The sequence below is a fragment of the Anguilla rostrata genome, chromosome 11, assembly GCF_018555375.3.
Source record: "Anguilla rostrata isolate EN2019 chromosome 11, ASM1855537v3, whole genome shotgun sequence".
Taxonomy (NCBI): domain Eukaryota; kingdom Metazoa; phylum Chordata; class Actinopteri; order Anguilliformes; family Anguillidae; genus Anguilla; species Anguilla rostrata.
In genome coordinates this window covers 26907664-26935344 of record NC_057943.1, presented here as the reverse complement: position 1 = coordinate 26935344, position 27681 = coordinate 26907664, and the positions used below count along the sequence as shown (strand labels likewise).

Sequence of the window (27681 nt, the reverse complement as noted above, 5' to 3'; positions counted from 1 at the left end):
GGATAGGGGCAAGGACAGTTACCCAATAGTTTTATGAGCATGATAACAATGTTGTCCACATCCCATGGACTTGGCAAAGGCTTCTTCACCAGATCCAATATCAATCAAGCATTTATGGGAGATTTTAGAATGGCATTAGTGCTTTCCACCCCCATCAATAAGGCGTGGGTTGATTGACGTTCTGGTGGAAGAATGGTGCTGCCTCCCAGATGCTGGTAGAGTCTGCGGTTATAAGCTGTCCTCTGTAGCACGTGGCCCAGTCCCATTTTTAGCCGCTATCTGTACATTTATTGGGTGCCATTCTGTATGTTAGCATGTTTTAGCCAGTCGCTGGCCGAGGCATCGATCTGGGGAGGAGCAAAGAGAAAGTCCAAAGAAGGGGAAGTGCAGGAAGCAATAGAGGCAGCGAGGGAAGACAATGACCATAAAAGTACAGGTGACCATGCAACCTCACCACAGTTCTTTGTACCACATCAGCACCCTCCAGCCTCGCTTGCCTCTCGAATTGACCGACACGCCGGAACACCATGTCTCACTTCGCTGGACCAAATTATTCTTGAGTGAGCACCAACTGGGAGCTGCCTACGCGAGCTGCATGGAGGGGAACCGTGACCCTTTCCGGTTCTGGGGTCGCGGTTGGGACCAGGGCCTACTGGTCACCCCTCACGGCTTCCAGCATGTTTAGTGTAGATGATGAGAGGGAGACCATGCAGGGCCTGAACGACCGGCTGGCCTCCTACCTGGAGAAGGTGCGCGGCCTGGAGCAGGCTAACAACAAGCTGGAGCTGCAGAATGGCGAAGCCCTGGAGAAGAGATGCCTGGAAGTCAATGACTACAGCCGTTACGATGCCATCTTGGAGGACCTGCGCAAACAGGTGGGAACTACAGGGCAGCGGTGGATTCTAACTGTGTAACATAAGAGTGCTGTTCTACACTAATCATTAGGCATCTCTCTTAACCCATATAGCAGAAAAGTTTAGTCTCCAAATGGCAGATTTGACCATATTTTTCATACATATTTTTTTGTCTGAATATAGAAGAAAGGGAAAAAATGGTAAAGAATGTAAAATACCACCAAACATGTTAATTTCCACTTTCAGTCCGGTCCCTCCGTTTCTCCTTTTCAGAATGGTTACAACTTGGACTTTTAAACCCTCACAAAAAGCTGTTATCTTAGTGTGTCTGTGGATTGTTTTATTGCTGCTCTAATGATCTTTAGTGTCTGACCATCTCCAGTAAAGAAAACTGAAATTGTCTATTGCTCTGTCTCTCCTGCAGGTCTTGGAAAGGATTTCAGGCAAAGAAAATCTTGCTGTTAGTATTAGCAAGCTGATTTCGGAGGCTGATGATTTCCAGATGAAGTGGATCTTTTCTGACTCTTATAGGCCCTGGATCTGAAGGCATTTTATTAAACGTGAGCTTGAGAAAGTTTGAATTTAATTATTTTGAACAGTGTGATTAAAAGTTACACCTGAACAGTAGTAAAACACATCTGTCTGTTTGTGTGTGTTTGTTCACATAACTAAGCATTTGTGTGTGTGTGTGTGTGTGTGTGTGTGTATGTGTGTGTATTTGTGCTTTTGCATAAATGTATGTGTGTGGAGGGTGGGTTGTCTCCTGTTACCTTCATAGAAAAAGTGGAGACATAAGCTCCATGTTTGTATTTTCAGAGAGGAGATGGAGAAGATGTTTTGGCAGTCTTCCGAGTCTGACATAGCGGGCTTTAGAAATTTGCTGGACAACATCAACGGGACCCGGATGAAGCTGGAAAAGGACATCAAGGCCCTGAATGAAGAGCTGACTTTGCTGAAGAAGAACCACATGGAAAGATGCACTATGAGAAAAGTGAGATTATTTGGCAGTATAAGTTATCTGGCAGTAATAACCTTTCATATTTTTACACCATAATTATAGTGCACTTGGGTAAATCTTTCATTTTAAACCTACTCTGACTATATAATTCCGTGCTGACATATATATATTTAGCTCGCTAGATGAAAAGGCCAACAATGACGTAAATGCATCTATTTTCATTACAGAGAACCGTTTTACTGTTGGAAATTGTTTTAAAAAGGAGTCCTGCTTTCATAGACTTCATAGACTATTATCTTTTTTTGCACGAACTTTTCTGTTTGAACCTTTCCACTATGCTACGTGCAGAAATATTACACCCTACGGTCCACACAGGACTACAGGAGAGCCACTGGCTCTTTTACACCCTACAGTCTACATAGTATCACAGGAGAGCTAGTGACTATTTTACACCTTGCAGTCTACATAGTACTACTGGGTAGCTAGCAGCAATTTGAAAAGAGGTGTATCTTTCACTGAGGACAATTGCTAGCCACTCTATAGGGACCAGCCTGCTCTTGTAGTTTTCCACAATTACTGTTTACTGTCATGACATGTGTTTATTCTTCACTGCGGAAAACAAGACATGCATGTAGAACCGCAGGGTCATAGCAGTAATACTCAATAATTACAGGAGTTCTGGAGCAGATTACCCAATCAGGAGTCCGGGTGGATGTTGAAGCTCTGACAAGGGAGGACCTGGGGCAGGTCATAGGCGAGATCAGGGCCAAGTTCGAGAAGATGGCGCTAAAGAACCAGGAGGAGCTGAAAGCCAGCAATGTTCTCAAGGTGCTTCACAAACTTTCCTCCTCCTGTACCCAGCATATATCTGAAAGGACAATTTTGTGAACACACTGCTGAAGCATTTCACATTTCTCTAATTCTTGTGTGTGCATGTGTGTGTGTGTGTGTCTTCCCTTACCCTCCCAGGTGTCTGAGGTGGAAGCGGAGGTAGCAGAGAACACAACGGCCCTGCAGGTGGCTCAGAATGAGAGGAAGGAGAAGCACAGACTCATGCAGTCCCTGGAGATTGACATCCATTTCCAAAAAAGCCAGGTACCACATTTCTCCACCCTTAATACCATCTACTATAGCACACAGCGGCTCCATACTCTGCCCCTGACTCTGACACCAGCCTCCCCTTCCAACACTCCAGAGTAGAAAGCTTGGCTTTGAGGACAGTTGGTTGCAGTGCTACTCATTTAATACAACAGGATCAAGTCCTCCATAAGACCAGCAGCACCCAGGTTTATTTGAACACTGTGTCAGTCTGCTGTGTGAACCTTTGGGGGCTGAACCAGTGTTTGGGTAAACACCTAATCTTATAGGTGCAAAACATGCCTTGTTGCCATCAAATCAGCTTAGTGCAGTTCTCAAAAACAGTAGGCAGTGGCATCTCAAACTACTATATATTTACATTTTTTATGATTTTATACCTTCTCATGGTTGATGTTGTACATTACGTATTCATGAGTGTTTGCCTTAGCTTGGCTGCAAGCCCATTGCACCTTGGGTACATCAATTGATTGATTGATTTATTGATTAGGGGTTTCTATCTTAGAGACTTGCATGACAGCCTTCCCCCCCCCTCCCCTACAGAAAGGATCACTGGAGGCCACACTGCGGGACACAGAGCTGCGCTACAACATGGAGATTGAGAAGTACAACAACATCATCCTGCAGCTGGAGACGGAGCTCACAGAGCTGCGCACCAACATCCAGCACCAGACGCAAGAGTACGAGGCTCTGCTCAACATCAAGATGAAGCTGGAGGCCGAGATCGCCACCTACAGGAGGCTGCTGGACGGCGGTGACTTCTAGTGAGCAAAGGGGGGGGGATGTGACGAGCGAGGCGACAGCATGGCTCAGCCCAAACTAAACTCAGGGGCCCAGCGGAAATGAAGGCTCATTACATAGTTTCAAAGGAGGTTGGTTACTTGTGACTAAGGCCAGCAAAGATTTTCCTTTCTGATTGCCGGTCCTCCCGTGAGATGCTCCACACTCATGGCAGAAGAATTGTACACAAGACTGCCACAGGATTTCCTGGTCTGGAAGCATTTCCACTGTCTGTGCTCCCCACGATGACAGAGCAAGCTGGAGAAACTTCTGTCCAATATGCTGCTGGGAAAGTACAATGGAGTGTGCTAGCCTACTGCAGGGCCCGCTGTGCTCTCACCAGCACAGCTCAGCTCATTTTACTTGCAAAGGAACAGATAAAAGAAGGAAATAAGGCCTGTGTGTCATTCTTATACACACATGGGCAATAATCCACAAAATCACGTGTGTATGTGGGTGTGTTTGCATGTGAATGCAAATTGCTTCCACTTTCATCCCTATGCGCAGACTTGAAGATGCCCTGGAGTAGCAGGCAGCACTGACCCGGCTAAAGATGGTAGCACACCCTACTGGAAGGCAGTTTGGTATCTGAGGTTACAGACATCAAAGAACAGTCGTTCCCCTCCTCAGTTTCCCATAGTAAACTCACATATTCATAGACGGCCTCCAACCTTAATCCAGACTTGATGAGAACGATGAGAACTTTTAATGTGGCCAGAAGGGGAATCCCAGGATTGACAGATGTCTAAAGAAAAACTACTGGCGGTGAAGCGATCTTCTCATCCTTTTATCTCTCTGAACCACTGTCCCACGCTGTCTCTCATCCGTGAAGTAACACTAAGGAGACTTATACTGACAAACTGCCTCTTGCCTTGTTACTGCCTGAAACAACAAAAAATACAAATGCTCAACTCTTTCTTTTCAACTTTGGCATTACTGTTTCACAGATTACTGTTATATTGATTATCTATTATAATTTGATAAAAGCAGCAGTCCCAGTAATTAAAGTAATACTCGTTAAAGAAGCAGTTCTTGTAGTAGTTAGTCGCAGCATTATAAAGATGATAGTTATTCGGCCATTTAATGGAACATTCGAGTTAACAAACACATGAAACAAGCATAATGAGTCAGAAACATATTCACATGAATTCACTTCCATTTTCTTTTCAAAACTAAGCTGGTAAATATCCACACAAAAAAGGTATTTTCACAAGTATCCAAGTAATAATGGAGCTATTGGTATTTCGCTGAGCTTCTAGCTGATGATGCAAAATAAAGACACCTAAGTCTTCTTAAGTGACCCCCCCCCAACCACATTGTCTACCAATGCTAAAACAGAGGTGCTTTTTCACTGTGGAGCAGCTCCTGAGTTGCACAGCCTCCCGTCCAGCTTCAGGGCCTCTGCCTCATGCTACGTGGCCCTTTCTGTCTTCACTCAAAATGGCTTCGGCCCTTTCTGTCTTCACTCAAAATGGCTGCTTGCCTTTCTCTCGCTCTTCTCAGGAACTCAGTGTTTGCTCTGCGTCTGACCTGCTGTTATGGACTCCCCCCCCCCCCCCCCCCCCCGGGCTTCCCGGGCAGTGTTCTCATGGGCCTCAGAACTCGTGTTGTTGTTCCCTTCAGGTTCGCTGGCATTTTCGAGACTTCCAGATAAAAAAAAAAATAGATGGCCTATAAGAGAAATGAATGCTGTTTTGTTCATTCCTTCAGTTGGCTGTTTGTTTGTATATGAAGAAAAATAATGCTTTTCACACATTTTTTACAACAAAGAAATCTGTAATTTAAAAAAAAAACGGTTAAGTGGTTGGTGACTCAATTACAACATCACACATAGGGGAACATTTCCAGATACCATTTATGCCTGTAAGGTGTTTGGTGTTACCCCTTAGTGTAATAAATGACACTTTTTTGTACAGTTGTATATATCGCTGTAAATATCTTTATTGTTGTTATTGTTTCTGTCCTTGTTAGTAATTTCCTTTAGTTATTGAAGTACTTTCGTTAAATGTCTTTGCTGACTAACGATAGCTTTGGCTGGCTTGAAAAGCCACCATGGAACCAGCTAGCTGGTGTAAATAACATTTGCGGCAGTGTTAGCTTGCTGTTAGTGAAATAATTATTGCGGTTGGAAAGCGGCATCTGAATTCAGTGGATCCGGTGCCGTTTAAGCGAGAAATGTGCGCGGTTTAAAAAACGTCCAGGTTTTGAACGCCAGTCTAAAACACGGACTGTGAGAGGGACAGCTATGTGAAACTCCCATTCATTTTCTCCATGGAGAAATACTCCTTCAATGCAGAAATCCATATATGGGTAAAGGTATTGCTCTGCGTTACATCAGACTTCCAAGGCCCATAGGGATTCTTAGGGATTCTTTTAGGGATAGGGATTCTTTTCTTCAGTCTTCCTCAGTCCCTCAGTATGGAGTTTTTTCTCTCTCTGGGACGTTATTCCTACAGAACAGTACGACTAGCTGAGGCGCCTCTGTAGGTTTCGCTGGGTGATTGGAGCGGTTGAGTGTGGTCAGGGACCTCAGAGTGCATTTGAGTTTCCATGCGTTTGAACATGTGAGTAAAGTTAATGTGAGGACTGGAGGCCATTTTCCTGTGGGAATGGCACTGAACCCCATTGGTTTGAGCAATAGGGTCAGGGCATTGTGTGCCAGCTTCTCTGAGTTAACCACTTTATTTCATCAGTTAAGCACATATGAACAATGAAAACCACAAGTTCCCCAAAATCATGGTTTGTGGCCCATGAGCTAGTTAACCTGTCACTTTGAATGTGTGTATACAAGCCATACCAGCATTATATATAGGCTGTTTAATGGATGTATAAATGGTATGCATTTATCCAGCTAAACACTTCATAGAGTGAAGTATTCCCAAATACTTGCTACCTTTTACTATTTAAGTTATGCAAGTGCACATGCAAACACACACACACACACATACACTAGACATGTATGCACACATGTACATGCACCCACAAACAGGCATGCATGTATACATGTACATGAACAAATGCACACTCTCATGCATGTATATACATACTCACACATGCGTACTGTGAAGTGAAACAGTTTGTATTGTCACTCAATAACCTTAGTAGTATGATTATTTAGTGGCAATACAAACCGTATGGCTTCACATTAGATGATATAGGTACTTTTTGCCATACACCCAAAGGTGAAATTCCCTACTGGCTATGGTGAAGTTGCTCTTTGCTTTACATTTCCTTGTGTTAACCTGTCACTCTGAATATGTGCATATAAGCCATAGTAGCATTTATATATGGTCTGTTTAATCACTGTTAAGGTGTATGCATTTGCCCAACTAAACACAGACAGACAGTTATGCATTCCAAAATGCTTACCTTTTTCCACAGTTGAAATTCCACTTCAAAATGACTGATTGATATTTTGTATTGTCCTTCCAGTTACCATTTAAGGAAAACTACTGACATGGACATTAATATTTCATATAATCTGTCCTTAGGTGCATTTCATATTATGAAATGTAAGGCAAATAATGTTTTTGTCACATAATAGCCTTACAATTACTGACATTTTGATTAGTTTAAAGAATTCTGCCTTTTCTTTAGTGAAAAGTTCTTTTTTGCATATATTGGTTACGACAACAGTGGCAAGCTTTTTTAATGAACAATTAAGATAGTCATCAGTCAGTCCCAATTTTATTGATTTGATTTGAAAGCTGGGGACCGGCAATCTTTTTCTAAAGACCCCTTTTCCTCTAAGATTGTCTGCTTCATAAGACTGCACTTCTGAAGTCAGATCTCCCTGAATTCCACACCAGCAGCTCGCAGAGTTCTGGGTCCTCCCACCGTTCCTGGGGTCCAGAATTCCCTCCACCTGCTGAGAATTAGCCGCATGAAGGGCGGAGAGGAGCCCAAAGTGCGCAGCGGCCTTTCATTCCGAATACCTGGCATTCCTCAGGGCCGGCCGCCGCAGACAGAGAATTAAAGCCAGGTCCTCATGCCGCCGCGGCTTTGATTACTCTCCAGCGCTTGGTCTTACCGAGAGCGCGTACCTCTGCTCTCACTTTGCCGTGTTTTACCAGTCGAGTTTTTCCTTGATGTTTTTCTAGTTTTTCGATTTAATACGTTTTTAAATCATTCACAGGAGGACATTTCGGCTCGGAAAACCTGCAGAGACTACTGGAAAATTTCCTGAGCGTACCCCATGAGGAGCTGAAAAACACAGCTTTGCTTTCGCATTTTAACATTCTTAAATGTGAACCACAGTTCTGTGAACTGAACGTTCTCTTTCAGAGTTGTTAAGTCCCTGAACTCAGAAGCCCCCAAACACTGATTACATACGGTAGTAACTGGTGATGGCAGATTCAAACTGCGCAGGCTTCCAGAATGATCCATAGTCATAAAACGACATCCCTGTTTCACCACTTCATGCACAGTACAGAACCCGTACAGTACGGGTCCTGGGGGACGGCTCTCCTCTGCCACATAAATCTGTAAGACCGTTGTGCAAGGCCATGAATCAGTTCTCCCAGATTCCAGGCCATGAAACTGCAGGGAAAGGTGAGGTATTTGCTAAGACAAATACTCAGGCCAGTCGCTGAATGCCGTGCATGGTAATTTGGCTGTCTACAGTGAGCAGGCCGCAGAGCTAAAGAGACCCACAGGAATGAACCGTTTTGGCAGTTTTAGAACATGAGTCAGCCTCGATGGTGGAGAACTGAGCTACCACAACAGAGAACAGCGCTGTGCTCAGATTCAAGTTGCGCCTGAAAAAAAAAGAGTTAAAAATAGAAATGGGAATAAAAACTTTATCCCAGAAAAATTTCCTAATTTCCAGAGGGCGAGCAGGCGCGGGTTTTCCTCCCTTTCCCGGTCCCGTTCTCACCTGCATGGCGATCCTTCAGCTGCGCAAACAGCGTTGGCCGCAGCCCGGGAGTTGCCATGGCGACGGACCGCAAACACAGCTATGTTGTGTGCGTTCGTTGACCCTTGAACAGAAAGAGGTTGCGTAACCCCTTTCATCGGGGTCGTGCACCTCGCACCTACGTATCTGCCATTCCAGGAGGGAGGCGTATATCACCTTTCAGAAACGGGGAGGGCTGTTCTGCTGTGAAACGATGGAGCGGGACGCCCCAGGAGCCGACATCGGGGGGAAGAACTCCCACGTGACCTCTGGAACTCATTTACTTGCGGTTTCTTTTTTCTGAATCAACGAAGAACTGCCGGCTCAATGAGTAACTACCGTGGCCTGCAGGCTTCAGGGTAGGCGATTTTACCGTTAAGTAGGAAAAAACACGTAGACTGGACGTGGGCGAAGCTGGGCCAGACACCAGCGCCTTCGGGGGCGGGTTTGATGGCGGGACGGGCGTGGCAATGGTTTTTCCGCGGGTCAGAGGTTCGGTGGTGCGTGGGCCTCCGGCTCTTTCACTGAAACATTAAAGAAGCAGGGAAATGCAGGCCCGGGGGAACCTGCACGACTGGCGACTGCCAGGTTACGCAAGCACGCGCACACCCGAACGCATACGCAGGAACACATGCATACATGCATGCATGCGTACAGGCATGCACACGCATGTACATGTGCATGCAGACAGACATACGTCCGTATGCGTACATATACATGCACACACACGTACTCGCATACACACAAACACGCATACAGAAATGCGGACATGTATGCACACAGACGCATGCGCGCACATTCACACATGCATGTATACGTGTGAAAAGGCATAGGCAATGTATACTCATATGTGGATGCACAGAGAAAGAGTGTAGTGATATAGGTTGCATAGCTACTCAATAGTAATATTACTAGAGCATATAACATAACAATTTGAGCCACACACCAAAAGATCAAATAGGTTTTCTGGATATGGTGACGTTCTTCTTAACATTACATTTCCTTATGTTTGGATGTTTTCAAAGTAGGCTGCTATTGCTTAGGTTGTACCAAGTTTATTACTATGCTGTCTAAAATATTGCCTGCTTTGTTTTTCGAATGCTAATATTCCTTCCTTTGATGGTTTACTTGCATTGGGTTGTGGGAAAGTTTTTCATTGGTACATCGCCTAACATTTTTCTTTGCCTCATTAGCTGTTTCTTATGTTATTGATTTGATGCGTGAAGACATACCAAATATTTCTACTCTCTGTTAGCATTAGATTTCTCTGCTGTAAGAGGTTATGGCTATGTGATGGTGTATCTCTTTGTACCATTATCTCTATTTACCAATCTGTAGATTCATGTCTTCTTGTGGTTGCCTCCCTGCCTGTGCCTGATTGCTCTGTTTACATTTCTTGGCGCCTTGTAATCTGGATGCTTAAGCTTGCCATATGGTTTCAAACTTTTTTTATGGCTGCCTCCGACCAAAAAATTGTGAATAAGGGAGTTTTTTTTCTTTGTGTAATTGGGACTTGTACTAGTTTGAGTAAGCTGGTTGTTAATGTGTCAATTTGTGTTACCACAACAGAACCGTGATATTGCAAATTGTTTGGTACTGCGACCTTTGTGAATCTGACCCCCAGTTTAAGTTCTCATTTGAAGGCTTCCAAACACTTCATTTCATCCAATACAAATTTCTACTGAAGTTCTATGGGGTGATTTTCTAAACTTAAAATCACAAAGTTGCAAAGCTCAAAGATTCAAAGATGAAAGGCTGAAGAGGACTTACCCTTACAAACAACCATAGCTACATTTACGCCTAAAACAATCACAACTTTGCCCCCGATTTTCCCTATGACTGAAAAGCCAACTCCCCTGCACAGCAAATTTCTGGGAGTCAATGATCTGGGGTTAGACAAAAAAGTGTGAAAGTGTTAGATTTCTGGAGTTTATTTTAAGACCTGTCAGGCCTACTCCAGCTTGTGTTCAGGGTTCATCCGTTGCAGTGTATTGTTTTGGGAGGAGGACAGCGTTATTAACTCCAGACCAATGAGAAATCTAGGGAAAGACTGGCACAGAGGCACGGTGGTGCAGTGGATAGCACTGACGCCTCACCGCTCGAAGTTCCTTGGTTCAAATCCTGGTCAAGGCCTTTGCGTGTTCTGCCTGTGTCTGTGTGGGTTTCCTCCCACAGTCCAAAGATAAGCAGGTTAGGCTAACTGGTGTCTCTAAATGGCCCGTAGGTATGTGTGTGTGTGTGTGTGTGTGAGTAGGAGAGTCTGTAGGACAGTAGTATTTTAACCAAAGGTCGAGTTCACGAGTCACTCCTTCCAGAAAGGTATTTAACTCTTGCTGGTAATTATCACGCTATAAATAAGCATTATGCTATGATGTCTAATCGCCTGGTAAGTTGTTAATGTAAGTATGAAAGTCTGTATGGAAGTAGTATTTTTAACTCCCAGAAGAGTTCAGAGTTAGAAGATCAACTCCCAGAAAAGAGTTATTTTAACTCTTGGCTAGGGTCAATTCGATGGTAGCGCATATACACTCAAATTGAGTTGATTCTAACTCCCAGGAAGTTAATTCCAAAGATCAAAATGTGTTGTGTATATGTTTCTTCTGACCAACCGATGTTTTCTAGTATCTGTCCACCACCAATATGGTACATATTAACCTTTGTGTACTGTACATATTAACCCTAATGTAAATAAGTTGCCGAGTAACATTCAATGCTGGTTGGCCATGTGTTACTCCGATGTCTAACTCTCTTCTAACACTGAAGAGTTCCTGGAAATAAAAAAAATTCGACTTCCTTCCAGACTGCACGGCAAGGGCAGGTTTCATAACTGTGGCCAGCACATCATTACTCCTCTATCATGCTAAACCTTACAATACCGCACATAACGCAACCTATTAATATTGTGAATTATTTGTGTTCCAGCATGTCTCTCCCTCTTTCACCTCTCACTCCGGTGCTAGGGGTTTTTGTGGTGCGCTGTATTATCCGCCCATCCAGGCCTTGAAGGGGGAGGAGAGAGAAGTACAGGAGATAACAGATAATGGCCAAGACAAGCAAGCCTTGTTCTACCTGACAAGATGCAGTGTCAGCAAAGTGCCATGCATAACTGCAGCATTAACCAATGCCAGCTTAAGCAGCCAGAGTAATGGAATTTCAGCATTATCAGTTTCCAGACTTCGTATAAAAACTCCCTGTAACTTATGTCATCTTTGAGGCAATTAGCATCCTGAGCAGAAGCTCTTGAAACTTTCTGGTTGTGCTAACTTGCCTTTGGTGACCTCACCTGCTTTTCTCCTGGTTCCCCCTAGTCCTTCACCCCTAAAGCAGTCACAGCTTAATTTATCCCTGAATCACAAATTAATTTATCGCTAAAACAGCCACAACTGCAGTTATCCTCAAATGAATTATGGCTGAAGTTACCCTGAAAAAAATCACAAATGAACGTTTCCTTAGTACCATCATGATTACAGTTATCCCTTATACCCCTAATACCACCACAACTGAATCTATTCCTAAAACAATCGCAAGTGAACTTGTTCCTGAAACTCTTAACTGATTCTCTCAGTGTATTCAGCCAGCATTGTGCTCAACAGAGAGCTGCCCTGATGTATTTAATTGTGTTTTGTGTACATGCTGACTGCCGAGATCACAAGACAAAATAAACACTTCCTTGACAGGGTTGCTTAATCTCCGGTAAGGGGCGTATATTGTTGGTCTGTTTTACAGATATAAGATAAAAGCAGGAAAGGCTAAATCTCTGGCCTTTAGACAATGGTTTGTAAAGGAAATCCAGCTTCAAATTTGGGAATGAAACCACAGCGGAGGAAACTTAGATAAATTATTTTCACAGCTTGAATTCCAATAATCATAGATATAAACTATGAATATGGCAATGATAACAGCTAATACATCTGTAATACATTCTATGGGCTAAATAAATTACAGTTAATACAATTTGCATTGGTGCCACGCTAACTTTAAAGCGTGGCACTTGTACTACTACTATATCATTTGTCCTACTAATCACTGAATGCAAAACAGGTTTTGAGGACCTTGAAAAGCTGCCCAGCTCAAGTTTCTGTCAGCCTCCTTGGATGGATTTCAAAACCCTGAGCTGATTCAAAGTGAAGGCCGGCTCTTCCGAAATGCCCTTCTGCCGCTGGCCTAATTGCGAGGCAGGAAAACCTTGTGCTTATCTGAGGAGAGGCATGCAGAAACACTGGGGTCCCAGGGAGGGAAGTTTAGGTCAATGGACAGGCTGAACGCACACTCTCTGAATACACCACTGCCACCGCCCAACACCCCCCCACCCCCCTCCTCCTCGGCCACCATTTTACCTGCCTGTGTAAATGAGCCATCCTGGTGTTCCATTCCAGCCAAAGCCTCGTCAACTTCCTCTCATCACAAAAACATTCCTGCCGGTTTACTTTTATCGCACAGTGCTCCATTGTTTTCTAGTTTATTTAGGTTTCCTTGTGCTTTTCACCAACCAGGAAAATACGCAATGGGGAAACACGCACACACACACACTCACACTCACAAAGTGAGCTCCAAACATACCAAAGTTTCAATACTGTTGACAGCAGAACAGGAAAAAATATTTTTTAATTTATTTTTTAAATATACTCCCATCTTATGACTATTTTAAACTGATCTATATATCTTACATGAACCTATTTCACTGGAAGATAATGCATTATTTTTGCATGAGAAGCTGAGCATATGATGGGTTGTATTGTGCATTGGTTGTTGGTTTGCATATCATGTTATTTTGACAGACCAAGCATAAATGGCCCACTCTCCATAGTTCCGGATAGAAGTGCATAAAAGGTAGGGGTGACAAAGCGTGATGGTGGTGAATGTATCAGATTAAATAATTAAACACAGTTCCAACCGTTAGTTTGGTAACATTGTTGATGGTGTACCTGACAGAGAATAGGATAGGATATACCGTGATAATGAGGGGTGATATTAAATTACATTAACACAGAAAGGGCTTGGTAGTGCCAAAATACTAACTGGCAGGACTAGCTTTGCCCTGTGCCCGCAGGCAAGGTTTTCGGGGGAAATCCAACTTTAACTGTTTCTGTGTGTGTATGTGTGTGTGTGTGTGTGTGTGTGTGTGTGTGTGTGTGCGTGCATGTGCATGCTTGTGTGTGTGCACGTGTGTGTGGACATGTGTGCATGTCTGCTTGTACATGTCTGTGTGTTTGTATGTGCGTATTTGGGTGTGTGCATGTGCATGCGTGTTTGCGTGTGTGTGCATGCGTGCGTGCGTGCGTGCGTGTGTGTGTGTGTGCATTCGTGCATGCATGTGCATGTGTGCCTGCGTGCGCATGTGTGTTTGTTGAGTGTGCATGTGTGTCTGTGAATGTGCTTATGTGTGTTTATGTGTGCTTGTGTGCATGTCCTCATCTAGCCTCACAAAGTGCACGTCCTCATCTAGCTTACCAGAGCGTTTCAGGCTATATTCAGCCAGGCGTGCACCCATTCAGGTGACAAGCGTTCTGTTAACTTTTGATAAACATGCACAGGTCGCATGCAGGAGAGTCGATTGCAACCCATCTGTCTGTCATGTACCGTAATGAGATGCGCCTACTGCGTGCTGAATGTGCGGGTGGGTCACTCAATGCCTTTTTATTACCAGCCATTTTGCGCACACATTATGACAGTTTGGAGCTCAGGAGCCATTGATAATGGTGGCAGCGTCAGGCCTGACCCACCTGGGGCTTGTCTTTGGCTTTCGCTGGCGTTTGTTCGCAGTGCTGAGAGACGCCATCATTCTCCTGCCTGTCATGTGACCTTTAAAGCCCTTAAATGGAGTGTGAATATTTCACGCTTGTAGGTGTGGCTGACATTGTAGGTATATTTTCCACAAGCACTCAACAGAGAATGAAGTGAAACAGAATCATCCGATGGTGGCTGGGAGGCATTTAAACTGTCACGCTTGTTGCTCGTGGAAAACAATGAGAAACCAGTTTAGGCTGGTCAGCAGTTTGGTGGTGAGGGCACAGCTGCCCATATAGCATTTCACCTCAGGGTTCAACAGCAGTCTAGTACAGAACGTGCCCCAACTGTAATGCAGGTATTTACCGTCTCTTTAATGCAGCCAATTTTTGATGAGGGTTAAGGGTGTTTAGGTTGCCAGTTTATATTTTTTGATCATCCCTACCCTGCCCCTTTTCAAAAAAAGGAGAGCAGATATTCTGGTCTCCTTTCTTTTTTGTTTTGCAAGTTTTAAACTGGTAGAAAGTGGAGAAGGAAACGGTCGGTGCAGAGATCACAGCTCAGAATGTGCCTAGGTGGGGTATGAAATCCGTGCCGTGCGGGTAGACTCATATTTGGCACAAGAGTTTTTTCCCGCCATTTTGATAATTATTTTACCACATCTGTCCTCTCTGACATGACTCATTCTGGACAGAAACATCTGCTAGAACTCTTAAGACTCCTTGGCCTGAAAACACACAGAGCAATGACGTCTGACCCTACATAATACACCGGACCAATATCATCAAGACCTGGGCCAAATAATTATTTAGACATCAGAAGTAGGTTGAGGTCATATGAACTTTTTGAATCACATGATTTTGACATTGCAGGCTATCCCACAGATGCAATCTAACACTCTTTGCCAGTTTAAGGCAATGCAAGTAATAAAACATAAACATTGACAGAAGTTTAAAAATAATTAAGTGCATAGTGGAATATCATAATACTCTATTTGTGCAATTCTCTTGAAACATAACGATTAAATAACATAACGCTTTCCCAGTTTCATATTTGGGCATATGTGGTGCGTTCCCAAAGCATTGAACACCAGCCAAATGGTTGCTTACTGACTTAAGGCTGCCCAGCTACTTTTATCCCAGCGTTGTCATAATAGGCCATCTGCCTTTATTTGTCTGCCCTTGCGTCCTGTTATTTATGTCATCTTCAGTGGACACAAGACATGAAAACATGGCAGGAAAAGGTGAAGAATAATAACAGCATGGTAGGACTATGGCTAGCTAATGCTAATTTGACACTTGAACGATAAAATCTTATTTTATGATTCTGTTTTAGCAGTGGGTTCGATTTTGTACTGTAATTACTTCACACTGATGCTTTTTTCTGCTTTATATGACTGAGTAGAATGTTTTGTTTAGCTGGTTAAATAGGTATCCTGTCAGCTAATGTAAACCGAGAAAGTACACAAGGTAAGCTAACAGAAACATAATTTATTAGCATGATGTAGCTTGCGGCGGGATTTCACTTTCTAGTCAGTATTAATGTGATGCACTTTGATATTCTTTTTCCAGAAAAGGAATGAGTCTGTTCTTCATTCATCTTTTGATTAATTTAAACTGAATATAGCGACATGCAGCCTGTGTTTGGTAGATGCAAAATCTTTGCTTTTGTTGTTCAGGGTAGTAGATCAAACCATTTACAAAACTGCAGAAGCAATGCGATCCAAATTAACATATTTTTGTTCTTAAGCTGTGGTTAAAGGCTATACTTATAACAAACACAAAGTTGATCTTGACCTGCCGACTACATGTGTAATGAAATGAAACAAAATTCATTAATTACTCCTTAACTTTTATGAGATTACCAGGATGGGAGAAAGTCGGGAAGTTGCAAAAGTTTATTTTGCTATGCTTGGATATCTTGTGCTATGGAGTACATTGAACTGAATTTAATATGGTTGAAAATTTGTGACACATACATAGCCTTTAGTATAGAATGGCAGTTGCTTTAAAGCCTTTTGTGAGTCAGCCATGAGTATCAGTCGCTCGGAGAAATATAATTGTCTATCTATCCTATTTCTGGTGGTCATATTGAGATAGCGAGAGCAAAGAAGTCTTTATTGAGATAAGGTACCACATACGCCCTTTAATCAGACTAATTGCATGTGTGGTGTGGACTTGTAGTTTCTGTAATAATTACAGAATAAAAATGAGAGCGGCATGGAGAGCACTGGAGGGTGGCGGGCCAATAATAAACATATGCTGAAACGAAAACAAAGAAAACCCAGAAAGGGAACTATGCCTTCAACCTGACAACATGTTCAGAGTCACTTCACCACACTTTCCTGAAAAGATGCCAGTTTGCTGGTTTCTGACAGCGGACCCCAAAGCAGAAAGCCTTGTACTGACAATGCAATGACTGTGTTTACCTGTAATCAAAACTATTCTTATGTATATAACTCAGAATGTAGCCTATGTTTCTATGTAGCCTATTATTTCAAGAAAACAGTGTTTGTTTTATTATTTCAGGAATTACTAGCTCATTATTCCACAAATATAAAAAGAACGGAAAACATTTTCCTAAGGCCTTAATGGCCTTCCATCATTTCTGCCAGTATACAGAGGAAAATAATTATTTATTTTGATTGCATAACATTCTTCTTGTTCTTTGGTGAAAAATCTCAAGAATCAGCTCAAGGAAGTGCTTCAGCACATAAAGAGTTAGTTGAATATGTACTTTATCACAGACATCTTTTACAAAGACACGTGGAGTATGTCATGTGCAAATAATGCCGGACTATCTGACAGATTATGAACTCGAGAGCAGAGGTCTAGCAGTAGTTTCAATGGAAAAAACTGCCATGCTGCCAGATGAAATCAATCAAATGTTTATCTTCCCTTGCATGGTCGGGATAGGGAAGGCACAGCCAAATAAAGTGATATTAAAGAGATGGTAAATCCCTGCTTTATTAAAAAGGGGAGTTTGTTTTTCTCGGGTGTGCTGCACAGAAGAATGAAACAGAAACAAGTGTCTACAAGCTCTTCTGTTTTAGCTCAGTGTTTTGTTTTATTAGAAATTGAACCTTAAGCTTTGTACACATTCAGACCTAAACTGGTTTGTAATAATCCAGATTGTGAGGTGGAATTCCCTGTCTGGCTCCCAGTGTACCCCTGAATTTTCCCCAGCGGGGAACAGGGTGTGAGGTTGTGAACAAGGACACACGGGTCATTGTTGGGTGGCAGAGGGGTACTTTCTGATACGTGTACCAATACTCATTCCACATCCAAAGACCATGAACCTGGTCAAACCAGATAAATCCTGTTTATTTTTGCCAGTCGGAAACAGCCTTTCCTTAGTTCCAGCAGTCAAAGAGAACCAAGAACAATGAACCGAGTTCTTGACAAAGGCAAAACCTAAAACAGTTCCTTTTCATGTAAGGGAATATTATTTCAGCTGTTTTATTACTCTTCCAAATATACTAAATTTTGGTGAGGAACAGGGAAGGGCCCTGTCAAAGCTTTCCCGACTCCTCGTTCCTAAGAGCCCCCCTCCCCTTTGACCGACTCGGCCTATGGCCTCCGCTTCCTGAAATATGCCCATAAAAGGGGACGCGTCGCTCCTGGGACGTAGGTCTCCCACGCCCACATGTTCACTCGGGAGGAGAAATAACAAACTATCGGCGGCTCAGGGGGAGGAATGTTGCACAACGCCGGTTGATATCAGCGTCAGACCCTGAGAAAGCGGTGAGGCTGGAGAGAGAGGACGGCTCAACAGCGCCCCCACCGTTCGCCTGTCCTGGGGTGACCCTCCGCACGCCAACCCCACCCTGTCCCCTCCCAACCCACCTGCCCTCCCTCAGCATGTGAGAAAAGACAAAAGGAAAACACACTGGAATAATCTCCAGGGTGGATTTAGCGCGGGCCTAGCGCGTGCTGGCGCTGTATGGAAAAGGCAGCGGGTTTTTCCCCACCGCGCGGCGTTCTCTCTACCGTGAAATATGCGTCTGCTTTCGATTACGGCCGAGGCAGCGTGGCAGATTATTCGGGAGGTGGGCGGCTTCTGCGAGCCCACAGTGCTCTCTTTGTGCGTGATTGGCTGGCGGAGCGAGGTGTCGGAACTGTTCCGCCGAGGACTCTGCATCTGGAGGGCACGCCGGGCCCAGACGGGGGGGGGGCGTCTGCGCGATTAACGCAGACGACTCGCAGGTGAGGCTGAGTCACCGCGGAGACGGCCCAGATCATAGGAGTGCACGGATATGCACCGCATCGCACCGCTCGACGCAAACGCGCACGCATGCACCCGCTGAAACAAGCACGCATCACAGGATGCACAAATACGCACGCAAACGCACGTAACAGTAACCCCCCTCACCTCTCCACTCCGCACACACAATACAGGCAATATCACAACGTAACACCCTCAGACTCACACAGACACATTCACACAGAAAAAAAAACACACAGGATTACATGTAGAATATTATACTCTTGACGAACGCAGGCAAAGTGCCCATAATTTCCCATGACGCTCGGCAAGGCAGACACAGTGACTCCGTTGACGCACTTACGCAGTGCTCGTCAGATGGGACCACCCTGCACTGTTCTGCAGTTGCTCAGACTGGGGCAAAGGTACATCCCAATCCGCCGTTTCAAAAACGCTCTATTTTGGCGCAGGGGAGCAACCCGCTTCTCTCCAGAAACAGTGCCAAGAGGTCTGAGTGCAGGGACACACCCATCCATCCGAAATATAAATCTGACCGCAACTTCGAGTCAGGCAGGGACGCACATAATCGCCCTGCAACGTGTCCCAAGGAGAGAGGGATTCCATCTACGGGTCTCCCCCGCCACACAATGCAACAGCGCCTCCTCTGGATGTTTCAGAGGACGCACTAGTCAGAGTTCTCCGAAATTCAGGGAGGGCTTTTCAAGAGATGAAACAGATGAGACATGTATGTGGTCGCACGTTCCAAACCAAAAGAAGAAATGTTAAACAAAAAATCCCTCAGCAAGAAAAGAAAATTGTGGTGACGGGAGGTAGTGGAAAGAATGGAAAGAGAAGCGCAGAGGAAAAAAGAGTGCGGTGCATTTAAAACAGATTGAAACTGATCTGAAACTCAGTGTTCCTTGCTCAGTGCTCCAAAATGGCAGGGCGAGCATACACCTAAGTGCCTACGTCCAATCAGAAAACTTATAGAGGTTACATAAGCTGGCATTCCCAGATCCCTGGTTAAGGTAAATCAGCGTCACCCAAGACCAAACTGTACGGGTCATTACGTATGGGGGGTGGAATGATGTCATAAGCCTGGTATTTGCAGGCCATCAGTACCCATAAATTAGCCATTTCTGTGCAGGAGCCTCACCTTCTCGACCTATCTCACAGCACGCTTCGCTGCCACTAAATCCTTCAATCTGTTGATCTTTCTCCCTCGCCCTCTCACTCTCTCTCTCTTTCTGAGTCTCACACTCATTCCTGTCATCCCTTCCTTGACTGAAAAGGAAAGAAGAAAGGAGTGCAGTAAGACCTAAGAAAAGAAGAGTTAGCTCTGAGTGGCTACGTTGGCTGGTCTAAGTTCTGTTTACATTAAACACAACCTGTCCCAGCCAGGTCTGAGCACACTGTTCGTCTCTAAAGCCCCCAATCCACACACGCTCCTCCTCCACGCCCATTTTCCTGTTCCTTCGTCCGCCTGCAGACTTTGCAACAGTGACTACACCCCCTCAGCACAATGGGGGCAAACCCCTTGAGGCTTGCCAAGGCGTGAGCCCTGTGTACACATATGATACACCCTGTTTACAGGGGCTTAGAGCAGGTGCGTCAGCCAAATCACAAGCCCTCAAGGTTAATGATGTAAATGGTGATGGTTTATTTTCAAGGACCCTCTCGGTAGTTTCAGTGATGGATTACCTCACACAAAGCAAACATTCGTAAGCGAAAGCATTGGGGGTTTTCTCTCACAAAACCTCAACCAAGGGCTGCTGTACTCCCCCCCGACACACGCACAGACACACACACACACACACAGACACACATTACAATCACATCACTTTCTCCAGGAAAAACGTGGTGCTCTCAACCAAAGTGTCAACAGCTCAAGACCTGAGGGTCTCCTCCTAGAGTCTCCATATCAGGACTCTAAGATCTCTTCCCATTCCAGACAAATTACTGGCAGGGCCTGATACGCGTGAGAAGAGAGGAAGAAAGTGGAGGCTTTCGGCAAAGCTTTTGCCATCCCACCCGAGCAAGGGCTCCACACATGCGTCAGCCCATTGCAGTTCACTTCCGTGAGAAGTGGTAAGCCCCTCTAAGCAATTAAAATAATGTGTGTCATGTTTTCAGGCAATTGTAACGTATGGCTCCAGCTGAACTAATCCCACCTCTCCGAGATTCAAGTTAGCACCTGATTGCCACTATAGACATTATCTCAGCCCCTCCATACCTTCTGTGATGTCATGGCAAAGCAGGCTCTGTCTGTGGTGAGAAAGGTGCTACAAAACGATAAATGCTGTGGTGCCACTGCCATTTAATTTACGTTGTGCCTTGAGGTTTACCTCTGGGATTAATGCTATCACTGCCATACCTTGGCTTCAGGGTGCCATGTTTGCTTGAGAATGAGGTCCTCTAAATTGGAACATTCCAGAACATTGTCTGCATCACAAGTGCAGCAGTCATCCTCAGATCCTGGAGAGGCAGCGGTCTGGAGTGATTTTCCACTGGATGACTTGATCGACCTAACCGCAGCCTTGATTGGATTATATTTAAATCCCTCTGCCCAGTTACGAAATTATTGAAAACTGAGCCTGAAAGACTGCCAACATCTGGCCTTCCAGGGTCAAGATTGGGTCCCCTTCCTCCAAAACAATACCCCATGATTGCAGTTACTTCGTTTTCCACTGCAGATGGTACCCCCATCAATGTAGCTGGTCATCATAGCGACGTCGCATGAAACTGCTGTGACATCATCTTCAACGCTACACACATAGGAACAACCGAGGATATCGAAGAGATGGTGGTCTTGATTCTCGGTATGTGGCTGTTTGTCATAGCAAGGAGGCTAAGTTTGTTTCAGAAGAGGTTGAAGGCAGCAAGACAAAAGACTGCTGAATAAAACAGGAGAGTTTGGGAAATCCTACATCAGAGTTCAGATGACTCTGGTTGCTGAAAGGTGACACAAGAGGGTAAGTTAACCAGTCAGTGGTCTGCAGTGTTTTCACGTCACCTTTTGGTATTGCCTCAGCTCGCTTGGAACCTCGATGGGTTGATACCAAAAAAAGTACCAGGTACCAGGTACTATCCACAACTTTTGTCCGATGGAAAAAAGTCGAGTCGAGTTGAGCCGGTACCATGCGGTGGAAAAGTGACTTTAGTCACATGGTCTGCTGGGTTCCCTAGCCTCTCCTGGTTTTGTGTAACCTCAGCCCTTGAGAGCTCAAATAAAGTAGTTAACCACACAGTTAAGTCACATCACCTGGTTTCTTCAGTCTGAATTTGCTGCTGATTTTAAACCGAAACCAAAAACCCAGTAGCGTTTCTCCTAAAATGCATTCACACCTCTCAGTCTGTAAAGACATTTTCACAGTGTGCTTATGATGCCGTTAAGTACTGATTCACCCGTGGCAAATGTCTTCTCAAATAAAACTTTTTTCGTCTTAAGCTAAATTTTCACAGGAAGCATTTCACAAGCTGTTTTCTGACGACAAACGGACAGCAGCCATCATGGAACAGCCGGCATCTGCAAAGCTTCATCTGCCCTGGTCACGCGCCAGATGGGAATGCTTTAAAAAGGGGGAGTGCACCGCAAAACAGAGCGTATGTTGTGACAGACGGTTCTCGTTTCCTCCCACTTGAATGTTTAAAGGTGGAAAGCTATTAAAGGTCCAGTCCTCATTATCACAGAAAAACAAAATAAAAAAGCCATTTTCCGTTTGCTTTCTCCGTGACGGCGTTTGCCCAGTAAAACTCGGGCAGTGTCCACAGGAGCACGTGGTCTGGCTGTGCGTCCTTTGCAATGTTTGCCATCCTGTCCACGCTGCGTCAACATGGCAGTGCTACTGCAAACACTGCAGTTTATGGGAAATCCAGTATTTCAGCACAGCCACTACAGTAGAAACACCAAGGGAATACACCAAAAAAAACTGGCTGACCTCCATCTGAGTTATTCTCCTCCTTTTTTTCTTGTTTGCCATTCATCTTCTGTGCCTCCACTCGAAAGGAAGCCGTGAATATTTTGGCCCCATTTGGAGATCCTCAACCCTTATAATCTTATGCAGGGTTTGCTAAATACAGGCCTGGATTCTATCAACCTGTGTCCTTAACTTCAGTGCACAATTAAATACCAGGGTTCCTTTTTCTGTACTCACAAAATCAGTTTGGTGAGCTCAGCAAGTATAAACAATAACTTGCAAAACTGTTTAAAGAAAGTGAATCATCCTTTCACAAATTCTGTGGTAAACGTTAAGACAAATTCTGACTGAATACAAGCCACAATCATTACAATGCTAAGTTGTTTCTTGTTTAGACCTGATTTTTCACTTTGTATTAAAATTAGTTTGGCTTTTTTTTTTTAATTAGCAAAAACATTTTTTCGGCTGGGGATCTTCAAAATACATATTGTGATTCACTTGATTGGCCTGTTTACACTGTCTATACTGATTTTGAAATTTGGTAATGAACAGGAGGAGCATTGGATATTCAAGAAGCTATTCAAGTGTCCCCTCAATGATGCACAAAGGGCTTTTTTTGGGTTGACCCAAGCTATTGCTGCTTACCTCCTGGGAAAAAAATGACAATTTTATAACAAAGGAAGATTCTTTTGAAGATATTCATATATGAGTATAGGTAATGATTCAGGAAGTGAGACCAAGGAAAACACTGAACAACTATAACAGGCGTCTCCCTGTCATTGGTTCCTATAGCCCTCGTGGGAGAAAAACTCATTGTGTACTGACTGAAAGAAATTTCCTGACAAACTCATCAGCAATGATAAATCTCTGGAGAGTAAACCTATTTTCTGCTTTCAGATTTGGAGGTGATGATCAAGTAACATTTGTACAAGGGTACTCGAGGTTGAGCTGGGACAGAACAATAACCAGGAAGATAAAGAACTGTGCATTAACCTTACTGTTGTACCTCAGAACAAGCAGAAGATTGACTCTTCACCAACAGTGGACAATTAGTGCTCCTCTCGAAGGAGCATAGCCCCCGTTGCTACAAACAAATCTTATTCCACCGTTGCAACATGATGCCTGCTTTGTCTCTCATTGTGAACATTTCATACATTTTGTTAAGAAGTTTTCTCGATGGATTTCCCCATTGTGTACCAGCTGAATAGAAGATTTAATTTATGTCCGGAAGGAAAATTAATCTCCCTGCCAGCATTAGACATACAGTAGCATACAAAACCATAAAATACAATACAAGATTTGCATCTCATAGATGATGGACAAGTACAGTCCAGAGCTCACCATGAAAAGAAATTCACCGTATGTAAGAAAAAAGAAAAAAAGGAAGCAAAAACACTTCACATTTATTTCTAATACTGGAAAGGGACATCAGCAGTTTGCACTTAAAATGCAACAGGGTGACCTGTTTAGACATCACTCTCATTAAAGCACCTGGCACCATAAATAATAAGAGTGGAACACAAGGCTCACACTTGACTGGATGAGCGTGCTCAGATTGGACTCCTGGGAAACAGCAGGTGATTGCTGGCTTGTCACCGAGCACATGCTGAAGCAGTCAGCACTGAATTTACCAGCATGCTGACTGGCTCCCCAAGACGAACAGCGCAGTGACTCCACCAGCAATTCTCATCCTCCAGAAACTAACAATAACACCTGCCGCGGTAGAGGGAGGCAACATCGTGAAAAAAAGGGCCAGGTGGGAGCATATTTTTGTAAACATTTGCTGTACTCATGAAAAAAAGGCGTTTGATCCTCCTTGTCATTATGATGATGTGGGACATTTACTGTAAACTCTTCATAATGACTGACTGAGCCAAGCTCTCTTCAACACTGAAACTGATGACCTTAGGCCTTTCCTATCTTGTTTACCCAGCAAACCGCTATGCAGATTTCCATTGGCCAGAGGTGGCCGGCCTGTGATGATTACCTTGTTGGGCCTGCTCTTGTAGTATGGTAGAGTCCTCACAAAGAAACCGCACCAATACCTGGATGAATGCAAAGTACTCAAAGTTCCATTACGATTCAGTTCAGAAAGCACTAATGTGCATATATTTATGTGTACATATTCCCAGTTTACAATAGTAAAAAAATTCCTGTTCCATATACACTCGTGTTTAATTTAGGTTTACCTGTGGGCTGTTTATTAAGTACTGAGTTCAATTTTAACTTATTGGGTTACAAATTTACCTCACCTGACCTTACATACCTCCTGATCTACCAGAAGTTTAGCAACAAAATTCTGGGGATAGTCTTTACCGCTCTTTTGGAACTTGCTGATAACCTGTATTGGATATATAGCTGAAGCCTATACTGTGCTAGATATATGGGGGTTTAGGTATCAGTTGGTTACACATTGTGTAAACTGACAGGTCACGTTGGAGTCTCCTGATTATGTTACAGACTTAATGATTCACCACAACAATGATTTCATTAATTTTAGAAAAAAATTTATAAATTGAAATTTTACATAGTGGATTTTATCAGCTATCACTCATTGAGTTTGGTGGTTATGATATTTCAGATCTTGTCCAGACAATACTGCCACATGTACTGTCTGTCTCTCTTACCCTGGCCTTCACTGCCGCATTTAAAAATAAACCCTTACCATTAGATATAATCGTACCATTAGCTTGACTGTACTTATTTCTAAAATATGAAGAAATTTTATGAAGCCAAATTAAAGACAGATAGTGTTTCAATTGTTGCCCATTTTTAAATGAAAGACGAATCAATACACAATGCACATCATTCACTCATGCATTCCTTCCAGCATACCAGGCAAATGGTTGAAGCATAAATACAGACTTGCCTTTTAAAGTGTGGAATTCTTTTTCCTATTCCTTTTTAAGAAAAATATGTCTTCTCTAAACAGAGATCTGCAGGTCTGACAAGGCTGCTTGTTTTTTAATGGAAATTAACTTGAAATTAACTGTTGATTGGCAGCCCATTAAATGGTTTTGATCTCTTATCGTGTAGAATGTATAAATGTCGTGCAAAATGCACAGCGGACATGGCCTCTAAATGATCAATAACAAATCCTCTGGTAAAATGGAGAAAAATAACTGTTCTTTTCAGGATAAAAACAAACTTGTTTTAATTATCAATAAAATATGCATAGAATCATAATATTTGTTTTGATTCTTTATGTATAAGATAAATACTGAAAAAGATACTTTTAAAGGTTGCATGGAGTCTTTAGAAAAGAAAGACACTATAAGTTTCTGTTTCTTGTCTAATACTATGTAAAGACTGCTCTCTAGTGGAATCATTGCAGACTGCAGCAATCAAGGTTTAGTTGTGGTATAACTAACTGGTATACTTGTACTGAATGGAGGTTTCATCTTGTCAAAATAAATAATGAATGAATTGATAAATAATTGTAGAATTATATCCATATAACAATAAATAAGTGTAGATCAATATAGAAGTTGCAAAACATGTCAAAAAAAAAAAAGTGAATCCAAGGCACTCTTAATTGTGTTACCATGTTTCAATAAAGGCTTTGAACTTCACCATTAAGAGTGCCTTGGATTCCTAAACGTGTTTGCCACTTGTACTTTTTCATAATATTTTCAAAAGAGCACCTTTTTGTCCATTATCATTGTCCATGTAATGCTCCTTCTCTAATTTTTTGCACAAGACATGTGATTTACAGGGGCATGTGATCACTACTGTATCTCTAAAAGCAAACAAACAAAAAATAACCCAAGAAGGTTGCGAGGATACTAAAGAGACGGAGTTTATGATAAAATAATAATGAACCACGAGCTGAGCCAAGAGGGACTCCTATGAAGAGAATGCGAGTAAAATACAAGATACGGGGATGCCATTTGAGAAGAAGACACCAGTGAGAGGTATCGTGCATACATTTAGAGGGTTATAAACACAAAGGACAACAAGGTTACCAATCAACAGGAGTGCAGATTTAAGGACTATGCTCATCACAATACAGAAAATGCATTATCTTGGCACAGTCAGTCTGTAGAACAATACTGGATAAGTTCAAATGTTCAAACTTCAGAAACACCACTGCAGTCAGCTCCTGTAGAATGTAAGTATGACGTGGGAAATAACAGACTGTCTATTGTTTTTTATTAATGGGCTCTAGACAATCTCCCTGGCTCAACTGTTGTTACCATTGATCATTCTGTAAATTTGATCATTTTTTACAATACTGTACACCTACAGGGGTCAGCTGAGGACTCCTCATTTGAAATTTACATTCACAATTCAATGAGACATGGTGGGCAAGAGATGCAAGAGACTGTAAAGCCAATCCCGGGACAAATTCTGTGGCCGGGAGAAACAAATCAAGATTTAAAAGTTTCCCACATACAACAGCTGTTACTCATGCAAAAGCAGCATCTCCTACAGCAAAAACTCTCAGTTACTGTGTTGGGAGTTTTAGTTCATCCGGAAGGGAGCATTCCTCCATTAGACTGGTGGTCTCAATGCCCTCAATTGCAGTCTGGGATGAAGAAGGATATTATGCCACCTTTCTATAAGCTGATTATGAGAGTTCTCAAGGCTCATGTAGACTCTTGTTCCTTTGGGTTTCACCTACCATTGTGCACAGCTGTAAAGCATAATTTTCTCTCTTCGATGCCTGTTGGGTCCACCTCTAATTTCACTGTGAGGTCAAGTCTCCTACCCAAGTGCTGCTCAGCTCTGATTTACTTCAACCACATGACAACATAAGGCTACTGTATTATTGCTGCTGGCTAAATTATGATAGTTATATGATGGATTTGCACAGTTAAGTGATCAAAGAAATTCCAAATGACCCCAAAAATATATTTAATCTTATGTTTAGCTTAATGTCCCCTTTGTTTGTAGTTCCTCCTGAAACCCTCTCTCTCTCTCTCTCTCTCTCTCTCTCTCTCTCTCTCTCTCTCTCTCTCTAATTTGAGCTTGAAGGCCATTTAACATTTATGTTTTCTTAAATTTTGTAAGAACAAAGTCGTACTCGTTTGGCAGTTTGATATCCTTACGTTTTTTTAAACATATAAAATACACAATAAGGAGCACTGTAATAGGTTTTGATGCACAGAGCAGACTATTTATGTGTATACATTAGGCACATACAGTCATTTCAATGATGAAACGTCGTGCAGAAAATTACAATGTGTAAGATAGCAAATTGAGCTATAACCTGGCTGTAGTGACAAGAATTTGAATGGTAACTTTTGAAGT

General features: G+C 43.1%; 1 protein-coding gene across 1 annotated transcript; it reads left to right on the top strand.

Annotated features, from left to right (window-relative positions):
• Positions 1 to 4547, top strand: LOC135235072 (keratin, type I cytoskeletal 18-like). The gene is made up of 6 exons (XM_064300270.1): positions 1 to 875; positions 1279 to 1361; positions 1671 to 1845; positions 2560 to 2640; positions 2782 to 2907; positions 3415 to 4547. Exons 1-6 carry the CDS (start codon positions 678 to 680, stop codon positions 3670 to 3672), a joined length of 921 nt encoding a protein of 306 aa, XP_064156340.1. The 5' UTR covers positions 1 to 677; the 3' UTR covers positions 3673 to 4547.
• The last annotated feature ends 23134 nt before the right edge of the window (positions 4548 to 27681 follow it).